The 14,300-nt window shown below is 51.7% G+C and overlaps 5 protein-coding genes across 5 annotated transcripts; 3 read left to right on the top strand and 2 right to left on the bottom strand.

Annotated features, from left to right (window-relative positions):
• Positions 1–499: 499 nt before the first annotated feature.
• Positions 500–1,495, top strand: UHO2_05847 (uncharacterized protein; the record flags this gene model as incomplete). Its single annotated transcript, XM_041558746.1, has 1 exon — positions 500–1,495. The coding sequence occupies one exon, from the start codon at positions 500–502 to the stop codon at positions 1,493–1,495; it is 996 nt and encodes a 331-aa protein (XP_041414680.1).
• A 27-nt stretch (positions 1,496–1,522) lies between these two features.
• UHO2_05846 (uncharacterized protein) lies at positions 1,523–4,879 on the top strand (the record flags this gene model as incomplete). The annotated part of the gene is made up of 1 exon (XM_041558745.1): positions 1,523–4,879. One exon carries the CDS (start codon positions 1,523–1,525, stop codon positions 4,877–4,879), a length of 3,357 nt encoding a protein of 1,118 aa, XP_041414679.1.
• Positions 4,880–5,658: 779 nt separating this feature from the next.
• Positions 5,659–6,324, bottom strand: UHO2_05845 (uncharacterized protein; the record flags this gene model as incomplete). Its single annotated transcript, XM_041558744.1, has 1 exon — positions 5,659–6,324. The coding sequence occupies one exon, from the start codon at positions 6,322–6,324 to the stop codon at positions 5,659–5,661; it is 666 nt and encodes a 221-aa protein (XP_041414678.1).
• A 596-nt stretch (positions 6,325–6,920) lies between these two features.
• Positions 6,921–7,709, top strand: UHO2_05844 (putative RVS161 - protein involved in cell polarity development; the record flags this gene model as incomplete). Its single annotated transcript, XM_041558743.1, has 1 exon — positions 6,921–7,709. One exon carries the CDS (start codon positions 6,921–6,923, stop codon positions 7,707–7,709), a length of 789 nt encoding a protein of 262 aa, XP_041414677.1.
• A 212-nt stretch (positions 7,710–7,921) lies between these two features.
• UHO2_05843 (uncharacterized protein) lies at positions 7,922–13,186 on the bottom strand (the record flags this gene model as incomplete). The annotated part of the gene is made up of 1 exon (XM_041558742.1): positions 7,922–13,186. One exon carries the CDS (start codon positions 13,184–13,186, stop codon positions 7,922–7,924), a length of 5,265 nt encoding a protein of 1,754 aa, XP_041414676.1.
• Between the last annotated feature and the right edge of the window lie 1,114 nt (positions 13,187–14,300).

Here is a 14,300-nt window from a genome sequence, read left to right as displayed (position 1 = left end):
TTGAGGGTGCTGTTGAGAACGATGTTGAGGTTGAAGCATCATGTCTTTTTGGGGGGGGGGGCGGTGGAGGATTTTGAGACGTAATTTTGTGACCACGTTTCCGGTGTGTTTTAGTTGAAGATGCGTCGGCATCTCAAGTAAGATGCACATGTTACGGCCGAGACATTGAGACACGGGAGGCTCACGTAAGCGAGAAGTACAATGAGGTACGTAATTGTTGTCATGGTGACAGCACAGTGGCACCCGGTATCATAGCAACACAGGAGTACAAATGAAGAGACACATCCTGCCTCGAATAGGACCAGAGCAGTGAATGGAGTATATATATGTGTTTGTCATTCAGTCTCACATCATGAAAACTAAGCATTACATAGAACATACGGCTGTGGTAAAGGGAGTCTGATCGTGACCCCGATAACGCCGTATATTAATTGTTATCTTCATTTGATTAAGAGTCTGAAGAAGCTATCACCGAGCTAACCGAAACTCGCCGACAACCATGGTAGAAGACACCGAAACGAGGACCAAAGGAGGCAGAAAAGGCAAGAACACCCAGGTTCGGGTCGATAATAATGCCACGAGCGAGAACGAGCTGGAGGCCATCAATGATGAAGCCGACGAAGACACCGATTCCGACTCCGACTTTGATGATGGTGACAAGCGATATAACTTTCGCACCCTAGCAAAGCTCCTCGAACCCGTGCCAAAGCTCACGTCACGAAACTATCATAGCTGGAGCGCCCACGTGAAATCTTTCCTCCGATCCGTGCCTCATGCGATGAAACATCTCGAGGGAACGTACGACAAGAAACACCCGAAATGGAGCCGCTCCCTCGACGATGCTTTAATCAACGCCCTGCGTGGAACAATCGACACTACCGGAGAACACAATGTAAATTACCTCGTTCTAGATGTAATCAAGGAGTACCTTACTTTCAACCAAGTGTGGAGAAAGATCGAAAACGGTCTCACGAATGAAGCCACCAAGACGTCTCACAGACTTGCGCTTATCTCGCAACTCAACGATACAAAGATGTTTAACTCGGACGCCAGAAAGCTAATTCAAGAGATCCGGTCCATACAAACCGAAAGCAGCCTCCTCGGCAAACCATTCGCCGATGATACATTGTTCTCGGCTCTGCAGAAATGCACGATCCGGCATCCGGTGTACAAGGAGACGGTTGCCACCGTCCATCAAATCGATTTCAACGCCCTTGCCACCGCACTAAGCATCCGGCAGACCGCTGTCGAGAGCGTCCCCGCACAAAGGATCGACCCTCGACAAGCCAGTGCTAGAACCGCCGGCAACGACGATCAAAACGAACGGGCCGGAGAGACCGAAGCCGAAGCCGACAACAGCCACGCGAGCTCGAGGAACGCAAGCAAGTCACGCCGAATCCGATGCTGGGTCTGCAAGCGACCGGGACATGGTATCAGTCAATGCGATGCCTTGGTTACCATTCCCAAGGACTCCCCCCTCGCTGAACCTAAATAGGAAGCGTGGTGCTCCCTCACCCTCCCAATGAAATGGCAGGACCCCTCGAACACAAAAGAAACAGCTCATTGGATCTTGGACTCGGGGGCGAGTTACCATATGGTGAACGACTACAGCATGCTCATCCACCCGAGAACTTGCCGAAAGCGGATAATTACCGCCGGAAGCGAGGTCTTGGAAGCGGCAGCTATAGGAGATGCAAGCATATCAACAGATTACGGGGAAATCTCTCTGCAAAATGTATTGTATGTAAAGCACCTTAATGTTAACCTTCTGTCAACAAATTCATTAACGGATGAAGGAGCACGAGTGATATTGGACACAACCGGCGGCCAAATTTTTCTAACAAACGGCATGACACTTAAGATTGCAAAGAATCGCGAGCGAGGACTTCTGGAGTTCCGAGGCGACACATGGCAAGAAAGCGCGATGGCCACATCAGCACCATTGTTTGAAGGTGTTGATGAGGAGTTCGAGCATATTGAAAATGAGCCGAAAGTTTCAAAACAACAACTATGGCATGAGCGTCTCGGGCACCCAGGAAGAGATAAAGCTAAGGCGATCACAACCAAGTTAAAGGATAAGCATACCATGAAATTGGATCCAAACACCGCTCTGACGTGTGAGCAGTGCGTACGATCCAAGAGCACAAGCGCTCGGATGGGGAAAGGTAGCGGCGAAAGAGCCGTAGGGCCCCTGGATCTTATCCACGTCGATCTAATAATAGACTCGTCCCATGTGACGGAGTACACATGCACGTTGGTGCTGGTCGACGATCATAGCAAGTATGTGTATGCACAGCCATTGACACGAAAGAGTCATGCCTTTATGCAACTCAAAAGGATTGTTTCGTTCCTGGAGACACAGACGGATCGGAAGCTAAAAGCGATCCGATCCGATCAAGGAACGGAATGGAAAAGCAATGATGCATTAGAATGGTCGTTAGAAAAGGGCATAGAGTGGCAAACCACCGTAGGGTACAACAGCAAACAAAATGGACGGGTAGAAAGAATGAACAGGACCCTTGGAGAGAAGATGAGAACGTTGCTAATGCAGAGGAGACTACCGAAGAAGTTCTGGCCATACGCGATCAGAGCTGCGGCGTTCAAAATAAACCTCACTCCGAGCGTTGATAATGAATTCCCTTATCAAGCGATGTTTGGCAAGTCGCCGGAACGAGCTTTAAAGCTCCTACGAGTGTTTGGTTGTCTGGCATGGGTAAACGTACCCAAAGTTAAACGGGACAACAAGAAACTGGACCAGCGAGCCGTCGCATCCATTTTCTTAGGGTACAGTCTAGAAAGGAAGGGCTGGCTCTTCTACAGCCCGGACTACAATCCGAACATCTTCTGGAGCAACTCAGCAAAATTCATGGAATCAAAGTGCTGGTCAGACAGAACAGAGTGGCGACCGGTTGACACAAAGGCACCCCCAATGATGATGACAGAGGAAAATTTCGAAGATCTAGGATACAATAAAGAAAATATATTCGACGAAACAGATGAAGAGCCACTACGAGAATACATGGATATGGAGACAGATTCGGAAGAAAGATTAAGCGAAGGAACAGCAGAGGTGATGGAACAAGGACCAATCGCCGAAACTCAAATTGACAGCGAATTCTATGGACTCGTAGCGACGCGACCGGAATGGAGAAAGAACCTGGACCCAACCATACATGAAGCAATGAGTGGAAAGGACAGAAAACACTGGGAGGAGGCCATGCGAAAGGAGCTGGATGGATTGGAGGCGATGGGCACATGGGAGATAGTCGACCTCCCAAAGGGTGCAAATACTGTCGACACACGTTGGGTACTCAAGATCAAAACCGATGCAAACCTCGTGCCGACAAAGTTCAAAGCCCGGCTCGTGGCACGAGGTTTCACTCAACGCGAGGGCATCGACTATACAGAGGTCTTCGCACCAGTAGCACCCATCCAATCCATTCGAGGGGTGATCGCTGTCGCAGCAGTACGAGATTGGGAAATGGATTCTATCGACGTAAAGCAAGCGTACCTGAACTCCACTATACACCATGATGTATACCTCAAGCCCCCAGTAGGAATCGAAATGCCACCCGGAAAAGTGTTGAAGGTAGTGAAAGGACTGTACGGTCTGAAACAATCGGGCCGAGAATGGAACATTGAGTTAGACTCACATCTCCGGACGATCGGATTCCATTGCATGCCGAGCGCACCATGCCTATACTCAAGAGGGACAGGCGACAAGATCACGATCATCACAGCATACGTGGACGACATGCTAATAACATCACCCAGTCGTGATGAAGTAGATCGCGCAAAGCGAGAGATCATGGACAAATGGGAGACGCAAGACAATGGAAGGGTCAAAGAATTTCTGGGTATCAAGATCACACGTGATAGAAGACGGAGGAGGATATCTCTGGGTCTAACGGCATACATCAAGGAAATGGTGAACAAATGGTTAGGAGGAGCAAACGAGAAATCTTGGGTACCCATGCTGAGTGTAGCGAACGTTGCCGGAGGCGAGCGATGTGAACCTCAGCGAGCAAAGAAGTATCAAGAATTGGTCGGCCAACTATTATGGGTCTCCAACACAGCCCGACCAGATATTGCCTTTGCCGTCGGCGTATTGGCGCGATATATGTCGATCCCGATCGACAGTGCATGGAAGGCAGCCATCCACGTGGTAAAGTACCTGAACCAAACGAACGAATATCAGTTGCACCTAGGAGGGGAGACAAACGAGCACTCGGATACACCGGTAACGACGTATACCGACGCAAACTGGGCATCCGACCCCACAAATGGACGAAGAAGCACCTCGGGGTCGATAACATATGTATATGGGTGTCCAGTGAGTTGGAAATCACACGTTCAGAAGTGTGTGGCATTGTCGGCAGTCGAAGCAGAGTTTGTCGCCGCTTCCGAAGCGGTACGAGAAACCTTATTCTTCTCATATTTGCTCCGGGATTTGGAGACCACGGACGTTCGGCCCGTACTATACACAGATAGCCAGGGGTGCATACAGGTGAGTAAAGATCCAGCCAAACATTGGAAGTTAAAGCACATCGACACACGGTATCATTTCGTTCGCGATCACGTACAAGAGGGCGATGTGGAAATCAAATATGTCGGAACGGCAAACAACGTTGCAGATGTCTTGACAAAACCCTTACAGGGTCTTAACACCTCACGATTGGCTAGGATGATAGGACTGGAGATCCCGCCGAAGGGGGGAGTTGAAGATGCGTCGGCATCTCAAGTAAGATGCACATGTTACGGCCGAGACATTGAGACACGGGAGGCTCACGTAAGCGAGAAGTACAATGAGGTACGTAATTGTTGTCATGGTGACAGCACAGTGGCACCCGGTATCATAGCAACACAGGAGTACAAATGAAGAGACACATCCTGCCTCGAATAGGACCAGAGCAGTGAATGGAGTATATATATGTGTTTGTCATTCAGTCTCACATCATGAAAACTAAGCATTACATAGAACATACGGCTGTGGTAAAGGGAGTCTGATCGTGACCCCGATAACGCCGTATATTAATTGTTATCTTCATTTGTTTTTCATTCTTCTTTTTCATTTGGTTCAAAATGATTGTGAATTGAAGATTACGACGTACAGTCCCTGTGCATAAGTTTGAGGACAATCGGGTATTTTCCCGATTTAGCCGGTTACCCCGCATTCGGGTCGTTGTCGTCATTGAGCAATAGCACTACCATCATACTAATCAAGAACACTTCAAACACCGATATGGTCCGTGGCAATGAGCTCTCTCCAAGAAAGCGTGCTTCAATCATTGCAATGCATGATACTGGGTTAGCTTCATCGATGTCTCGCTTGTGCTCCGCGGACCCCGTGAATCCCGTTGGAATGCCGACGCATCTTCAACTTTGTGTGTACTCAACCACGTGTGATGCTTCTCAATCGGTATCTGACGTACTCTGACGGACGGTGGGATTTGATGATAGGAGACGATGCGATAGACCACATCGTGGCCGACGTCTGCCGGAGGTGTCTAGAATCGGGAGTGATGCTGCGAATCGTAGTGCGGTTGTGGTAAAGCTAAAAGTACAAGAAAAAAACGTGATACAGCCGTCCTTACGCCACTGTCTGTGATACGGATCCCATCGATATCTGAGTGTTGACATTTGCTGGTGTTTGACTGCTTACACCGCACGGAGGGCCTCTCCATGCTCCGCAGTCGCTCCCTCTGCCTGACCTTGATTCGGCAACTCATCCACAAAGTCCGGCAACTCCTGATTACTCTGCAAATAACTCGGCACCGATTCCCCAGCCGCCTCTTCCGCCTCCCAATCATCCGCCAGCGCATCCAACTCCGCCTGCAAGTCCTCCTCATCCACCTCATCCGGTACCCCATAACTCCTCCCCAATGTCTCCTGCACTTCATTGGCAGCTTCAATCAGATCCTCCATTTCATCCTGCATACTTTCGATTTTATCCAGATCAATCTTGCCATATGTCTTTTTCATCTCCTTGTTTGCTGTTTGCATCGCGTCGAAGGTAGCCATTGTGTTACGGAGGTTCTCTGTTGTCATTGTCGCTTGTTCCATGTTGTACGATTGTTGTTGGAGTTGAGCGAGTTGGTTTTCGTAGAGACGTTTCTGTTTGAGAACGCGGAGTGCTCGTTGTTGGATAGCGTCCTTGCCGGGTCCGTCGCGCATCTTGCGCATTTGATCGCGATAGCGGGCAAGTTCGGAATCGAGTTTGCGGATCTTGACTTCGACTGAGTCGGCTCGGTTTTCGGTGGATGCGATGGCATCGGTGAGAGAGGATTTGGGCTTTGCGGCTTTGCTGCCGAATAAGCGATTCATTGTGGCGGGATCAACCGAGTCGAATCCGAGTGTATGACAGGAGAAGCTTATTCCGATGTGATGTCCTGGAGCTTCTGTTGGTGGTTGCAAGAGGCTGAGATCGTGTTGGAATAGGTGATGATGGACGAGGATCAGGAGAATCAGGGTCCAATGTGGCGACTCGGCAGCGTGGGCGCTTCCCTCTTTTCTCAGACTCACTTGCTGGGCTGCTAGCCTGGATGAGGGTGGAGGCAGCCTTGCTTGAAAATGGCGATTCGTGATTTCAAGACTTGACAGCGCGATTTGAAGTGAGAGCCAAATTGGCAAATCGGGCCAATTGCCCTCCGCGTCATTTCACCGCTCCGCACAGACAGTCGATTCGGCTCTCCCGAAGCTGCTTACTCTTCTTTCTCTCTCTCCCTTCGCTATCATCACCATCTCTTCGACGTCGCTCTCCTACAGTCACCCGCACTTCGCACTTTACGCGCCACATCACCCTCGATTGTCGGCACACCCGCTCGCATCTCGATTGGGCTCAGCTCAGAAGCGTCGACTCCACCTCGCTCGCCAAACACCACAACCTTCATCCCAGCTTCCACTCCTTTTGATCGGCAAAGATGTCGTGGGGCGGTTTCAAAAAGTCCATCAATCGCGCAGGTACAACCCTCATGCAAAAGACGGGTCAAGTCGAACGAACAGTCGACTCTGAATTCAACTCGACCGAAGAACAATACCGTACCATGGAACGAGAAGTCACTTCGCTTCAAAAAGAAGCCAAAGCCTACCTCGATGCTATCCGTTCCCTTGCCTCTTCTCAATCCCGAATCGCTGAAGCTGTCGATGGATTCTATATCGACTCATCCGATGCTGCCATGTCCGCCAACGCCTACCGTCGAGCAGTGGACGAACTGGACACCAAAACAGCAAAAGAAATCGACGCTCCTTACCGAGCAACTGTCCTAGAACCCATCGGCAAACTTGCATCCTACTTCCCAGAAGCCAACAAAATCATCGAAAAGCGCAACAAGAAGTTGCTCGACTACGACGCTGCTCGTTCAAAGCACAGAAAGTTGGTCGACAAACCAAGCGATGACCCCACAAAACTTCCCAAAGCAGAAAAGGAACTCGAAGATGCTAGAGTCATCTTTGAAACCCTCGACGAACAGATTAAGGGCGAGTTGCCGCAGTTGGTAGATTTGAGAGTGCCGTATTTGGATCCAAGTTTCGAAGCAATGGTCAGGATGCAAGCCAAGTTTGCAGAGGATGGGTATGAGAAGTTGGGCGGTGTACAGAGGTTCTTTGCCGATGGTGTTAGGGAGGAGTATGCTGATGGTCAATTGGATGCTCAGGTGGAAGCTGTACTGCAGGAGATGAGGGAATTGTCGATTTGTGGTATTGGACAGTAGGTCCACGATGCTATTGTACAAGCTTTCTGCTCTGTCTGTGACAATGGTATCCTTAGGAAACTCATCGCATCGCCTGATTCGGTGTTGTCGGCTTGTGAAGCTAAACAGAACAATGACTTGCGTTTCTTACATATGTGACTGATGACTTTGATACAGTAAAGTACAGTACTGTACATACAATGAATGACTCGAGGCAGATAACTCTGTATGATTCAGTCGCTGAGAATATCAACCACATGCTTGCAGCAGATCCCCGCGATCATCTCGCATTCTCGCTTGATGATGCCCTCGTCACCCTCGCCTTCGGCGTTTGTACCTGACACAGCCGAACCTGTCCCACCTAGATCATCCATGCTCACGATCTTCTCTAGCGTCAATTCCAAGTCTTTATTGACCGCCACCACTTTGTGCTGCATCAAGATCCTTCTCTCCACAACCGACAGCCTATGCAGCACCATCGGCTCGCCCCGCATCAAGTACTCCACAATTCCCTTGAACTTGGACGACATACTCAACAGGTCTTGCCAATATACCTCCGATGGCAATGTCATTCCAATCTGCGACCGCAAAGCATCCTTCACCGCCTCATTGACACACATCTTGATCCCCAGCAGCGTCTTTGTGAGACTAACAACGCGCAGAGCTGCTTCTTGCACTTTAAGAACCTTGGCGTATCTCTCTTCCGCCTGCTGGTTCTGACGACCCGCCGCGCGCTCTGCATTCACCTCGTCCTTGTACACGTTGAGCACGTATTGGACGATATGTAGCACTTCGCTTTCCGAGAAATGATCACGACTAACAATCTCTTCAGCAACGACTCCTGTTCCCAGTACGTGTTCGGCGAAAGAGACGCAGTCCGCTGCTAGACCAGCGAAGATCGCGCTAGCAGCGGCTCGAACAGCGCTTGCAATCTGTGTTGCGGTGGATTGCTGTTGTTGCTGTTGGACCTGCTGTTGCTGCTGTTGGAGTTGGAGTTGGAGTTGAAGTTGGAGTTGGAGTTGCTGCTGTCGGTGCTGTTGCTGCATCAGCTGCTCCATTCGCTGCTGCCGCTGGGTGGCTTCTTGTTGTTGGCTCAGCGCCGCGGCTGAGAGCTGAGGTGGCTGACGCAAGATGGAATGCGGCTGATTGGTCTGGTGCTGAAATGCTTTTTGCAGCGTCAATTTTTGCGGCGGAGGGGGCTGAAACTGTCGAAATTGTTGCTGCTGTTGAAGCATGACGAGTTGCCTCTGCTGCTGCTCAAAGACGGAAAGATGCTGGACAGGCTGTGCGGGTGGCAAGCTGGCAGGCAGCATTTGCAGGTTTTGCTGACGAGGAGGAACAAGCGACAGCGAGCCAGCGTTGCCTCCGTTCGGCTGTTGAGACTGCATCAGCTGGGCGACTGCAGCGGCGCGCATCACGTTGCTATCAACAGGCTGATTGGCTTTTTGAGGCGCTGGTACCGCAGTGAGCGGAACAGGTACATGGAGACGACCCATCTCGCTGTTGCTCGGCGGTGGTACAAAGTGCGAATGCGTCATTGCTGGAGCCGACATGGGCGAAGCGCTCGCGTTTCCTCTCGCCAACTGCGGCTTCTTCTCGGGAACCTCTAGATCGAGGGAGCTCGTCGTGGTCGGAGGTGGAGCAGAGGCTCTCGAGCTCGATGCAGGGGTGATCGCAGCGGCAGAGAGTGATGAAGATGCGCTAGGTACGTCGGCTGCGTCGGCGAACCGAAACTCGGGCTGCGTATCCGTGGGCTGTGGCAGGCCTCTCGAAACAAAGTACTTGAACTTCTCGTTGTTCCAGCAGTGAAGCATGTGCGGGATGCGAGGAAACTCCATGAGCGCTCTTGTGATGATCCTCTCGGGCAATTTTGATGTGATGAACTTGACAGAACGCGTGTTCGAAACTCTGTCCATGAGCTCGTGTATAGAGAGATTCTCATACCGATGAGCTCGAGGATGCAAGATATTCGGCCCGACTTCTTGCAGGCACGTCCAGGGGATTATGTTGGCTGGATCCTGCCAGCGCTCCACAAGATCAGCAACGGTGCGGTCCGTCGCTGCCCCCTTGCGAAGCGGCTTGAGCTTCTGAATTGTGTCGTAAGAGGATTGGCGGCCAGTGATGTTGGCCAGATCTCTCAGCATCGGCTTCATCCGATCAGCGACCGTCTTCTTGCGCCTGGCAACGGGCGTTGCGGAGTCCGAAGCAGCTTGGCTGGAAGCCCGATCTGGATTGCCAGCTTCGTGACTCGGGCCTGCAGCGGGCTCATCGGCTTGAGCGTCCCCGGTCGATGAGGTTCCGGAGTTGACTGGGTTGGCAGTAACTTGTGCCGATGTCGGCTGTCGATCGTCTGCTGCAACCTCAACGAGGGCGGTGTTGCTGATGGACGCAGCTTCTTGCGACGACGAGATGGTTTTGGGAATGTTTGCCAATGCCACAGCAGCAGCTGCGACGGGGGAGTTACGCAGTTCTTCGGTTGGAGCCGTTTCTGTAGACTTTGCCACGGCGGGGGCTTGGGTTGAGCTTTCAGCGTCTGCCTCGGGACGAGGCTCAGCGAGCGATGAGTTGGCTGCCGAGGCTTCGAGAGGCATCTCCGTAGCGTGTGTCATCCCTTCGTCGGCCTCCGTTACGGCAGCAGCATCGACCGAAAGCAACAACCAGGAAGACGCCGCGCAGCCAGTAGTAACAGTGTCTGTGGGAGGATCTGAAACTGTGATCCTCGAGCCTTCGCCTGCCGTCTCGGCGGATGCACCTGCTTGAGCGGATATTTCGTCGACCTCTTCGGTATCTGCATTTGTAGCGGGTGCTGTTACTGTAGTGTCAGTGATCGCGTCGAAATTCTGATTTGGCTGTGCGTCTGCACTAGCCGCGAGAGCCTGCTCGACTTCCTCCACCTCCGTGGCCACTTGTTCGGCGCCTTGATCCACTGCAGATGCTGGATCGTCAGCAAGCGCCTCCGCCCTTTTGTCTTCCGAGACAGGCACGTTGCTGGGCTGTGGCGCCTCGTAATGAGGCTGTCCCACGCGCTGCATTTCGACTTTGGGAGCAGCAGCTTGAGGAGCGTTGCCATTTTGCTCTTCGCTCTGCAGTTCCGATTTAGTGTCCAGAGGCTGCTCGCTTTCGTGTTCCATCGGCTGTTCGCCCTGCTGATTCTCCTGCGGATCGTGTTGCGGTTCACTTTGGTGTTCGCTCTGCTCATGCTGCTGCTCATCTTGCTGCTCATCTTGCTGCTCGCTCTGCTCCTGCTCGCTCTGCTGCTGAATCGCCTGTTCATACTCCTGCTGAACCTCCTGTTGGACGTCTTGTTGGTCACCTTGTCGGTCCTCCTGTTGGTCTTCCTGCTGAACCTTCTGTTGTGCGTTCTGGCACTCGCTCTGCTCCTGTTGCTGCTCTGCCTCTTTTTCAGCGTCACGTTCTTCGACAGCTGCTCGATCTTCAACTGCCTCTTGTGGGATATCGACTTGTTGTCCGGCGGCTGCAAATTCATTACCGACTACAGCGTGCTGATCAACGGCTGCGTTACCATCGTCCGCGCCGATAGGTTGTGCCATAATCGGCTGTTCGTTTTCAATCTCATCACCGTGATCGTCTTGGTGATGGCTGGTGGGCTGAACACTTTCGTCAGGCATTTTCTCAGCTTCTTCCATCACTTCGTCCACAAGCTCGTCCTCTTCTTCTTCGAGCTCGTCCGCTTCTTCTGCATCCTCTGCTCTGGCACGCCTATGAGCGCTCTCGTCTGCTTGCGCACCCTCGTCTACCTCTTCGGGGTCGTCGACAGGTTCCTCAGGCAGTGTTCCAAACGCTTGCAGCGATCCGGCTGACTCGATGGTAGACTCGTGGTCAGCATTGGCAAGTTCATCATCTGCATCGCGGGCGCAGTGGATTTGCTTTTCAGGTTCTGCCGTTGGCTCAACCTGCATCTGGTCTCCTTCTGCATTCGCTTCCGGAGTGACAACATCCGATCTTGTCTCTGCTGCTTGAGGACTTGCGACTGGATTTTCTGCACCTGATTGTCTAGACTCAGACGTTGCGGTAGCCAGTGCGGGCGCGGACTCTGCCTCCATGACCTGCATCGGCGCGCTTGCTTCAGCCTCGGAAGCACCGTTGTCATGAGCAGTAGCTGAGGCAGTCCCACTTAAGGCAGAATCAGACTCTGCGGTCGCTAAAGGCGCAGCTGCGGCGGCAGATTTGGCAGGACTTCGTTCGTGATCGTGCCCGCGAGTTAGGTAGAAAGCATAGGTACGAAACACGACGGCGAGTCGCTGGCGCAGGCCAGAAGGGATCGTCGGCGTAGCTTTGGTGACATTGCGAACATCGTTGAAGCCGGCTTCAGGTTCAAGATTTGCGAGTTTGTACTCGAGCTCATCCACAGCTGGTCGTTCGGGATGAGCAACGCCGAGCATGGCAGAATAGGAGCGGGTCAAGGTACGAACATGTTCGGCGAGCGAGGTGCTGTTTGCGAACGCGTCAATGGCGAGGCGTGTGATGTTTTCGGTCTGCTTTGGCGTCAACTTTTCTTGATCTGGAGAAGAACGAGAAGAGCTGGACGCTCTAGAGCCACGTGAGCGTGAACGGCCAGGGCTCAGACCAAGCGATGCGGCAGATGAACGCCCTTGATCTGGAGGCAGCGAAAGAGCGGCCGATGGACCACGTTGACTGGGTGCAGGTGTCTTGCTGATCGACCGACGTAGAAAAGCAGTCGGTGTTGTTCGAGAGATCTTGCATGCCTCACTGAGCGAGGGAGAGGTTTTCGCGATCATCGCGACATCCGTATCGTCATCGACTCTGGGCCTCTGGGAAGCCAGCACGAAACCGGTCATCTCGAAGTCATCGTCGGAATCCTCCTGTTCAACGGCGGGCTCCTTGCTTCTGGCTGTAGCGGATCTTGAGGAGCGCTTCGTGGATGCAGAATCGGGCGAAGGTGCTTTTCGTTTTCCAAGTCGTGTGGCTGAAGTTCCTGTCACGGCAGCAGCTCTAGATGAAGCAGGTGCGGTAGATGGTGGCAGTCGAGAGCTGGAAGGCGATCGAGCACTACGTCGCGCCAAGGTTGCACCTCTGTTCAGCGAGGATTGTGTCTGAGAAGACGATGTCTTGTCTTTGGAATGTCTGCTCTTTGCAGCGGCAGCATCCTTTTGCGAAGACGAAGCAGCTGCGCTGCGTGTGGGGAGTTGATCTCGAGAGAAGACAGGTCTGCCTCCACCGCCTCCGTATAGATCTTCCCAGCCTTTGACCTGGTAGGCTTCCTCCTCCCTGCGCTCCTGACGCCGAGCTCTGTGTGCAGCAGCTTCGTCAACAGCATTTATCTGGCTGTCTCTACTTCCTGAGCCACGATGTGTCGGTCGCGAGATGGCTGGTTGCGTGGAAGATGCGCGAGTCTCTTGAGATGACGGAGAGTTGCCGAGGAAGAGGTTGGTGGAGCGATCGGAGCTGCGAGAGGGGCCTGCTTCTCTGATTTGAGAAGGTGCGCGCGAGCGCTGCAATCCGCTTCCGGGAGCCATGATGCTGTTGCCGATTGCAGGCAGCTTTGCCACGATCTGCAAATGTTTCGCCACTCAAAACATTTGGTCAAGATCTGGAGGGTAAGAGTGATGGACCCTGGTCGCCGTGAGTAATGTAGGTTGTATTTGGCTGAGTTTGGCCAGACAGCACTTGTTTAGTCGCACGCGATGCTGCGCTGACCGACTGTGGGAGCAATGCAGCTGATAGCCGAGTAGCAGCTTGCCTTGAAGGGCTCGAGAAAGGATGATGAGGATCTGGACAGCTTATATCGAGCAAGCGAGCGTTTCAAAGAAACGCGATTCAGTTGAAGATAACAATTAGTATACGCCGTTATCGGGGCCACAATCAGGCTCCCTTACCACAGTTGTATGTTTCTTGTAATGCTTAGTATTGCTTTAGTATGGATCACAATGACAAACACATATATATACCTTGTTGCTACCTTTTAGTCATGTCTGAGTCAGATGAGTCACCTCTTTTTTAACCCCTGAGTTACTGTTTTCTGCAATGCCCCTGAGTTGTTGTTATGGCAACCTCCATGCACTTCATTGTGTTCATCACTTATGCATGCACCTGGTCCCTTGGTGTCTTGGCTATGACTTGTGCATTCTTCTTGAAATGCTGACACATCCTCAACTCCCCCCCTCAGTGGTATCTCCAATCCTATCATCCTAGCTAATTGAGAGGTGTTGAGGCCCTGCAAAGGTTTTGTCAAAATGTCCACTATGTTGTTTGCCATTTCAATGAATTCAATCATTACATCACCCTCTTGCATGTGGTTGTGAACAAAATTTTACCAGGTATCAATATGCTTCAACTTCCAGTGCTTGGCTGGATCTTTACTTACCTGGATGCACCCCTGACTGTCTGTGTAAAGCATTGGCCAAACATCTGTGATATCCAAATCCTGAAGCAAATATGAGAAGAATAGTGCTTCTCATACTGCTTCAGAAGTGGCAACAAATTCTGCCTTGACTGCAGACAATGCCACACATTTCTGAACATGAGATTTCCAACTGACTGGGCATCTGTATACATATGTTATCACTCCTGAGGTGCTCCTCCATCCATTCATGGGGTCTGATGCCCAATTTGCATCAGTATACATTGTTA

Source organism: Ustilago hordei, assembly GCF_900519145.1.
Source record: "Ustilago hordei strain Uho2 genome assembly, contig: UHO2_contig_15, whole genome shotgun sequence".
Taxonomy (NCBI): Eukaryota; Fungi; Basidiomycota; class Ustilaginomycetes; order Ustilaginales; family Ustilaginaceae; genus Ustilago; species Ustilago hordei.
This window is presented reverse-complemented; position numbering and strand designations above follow the sequence as displayed.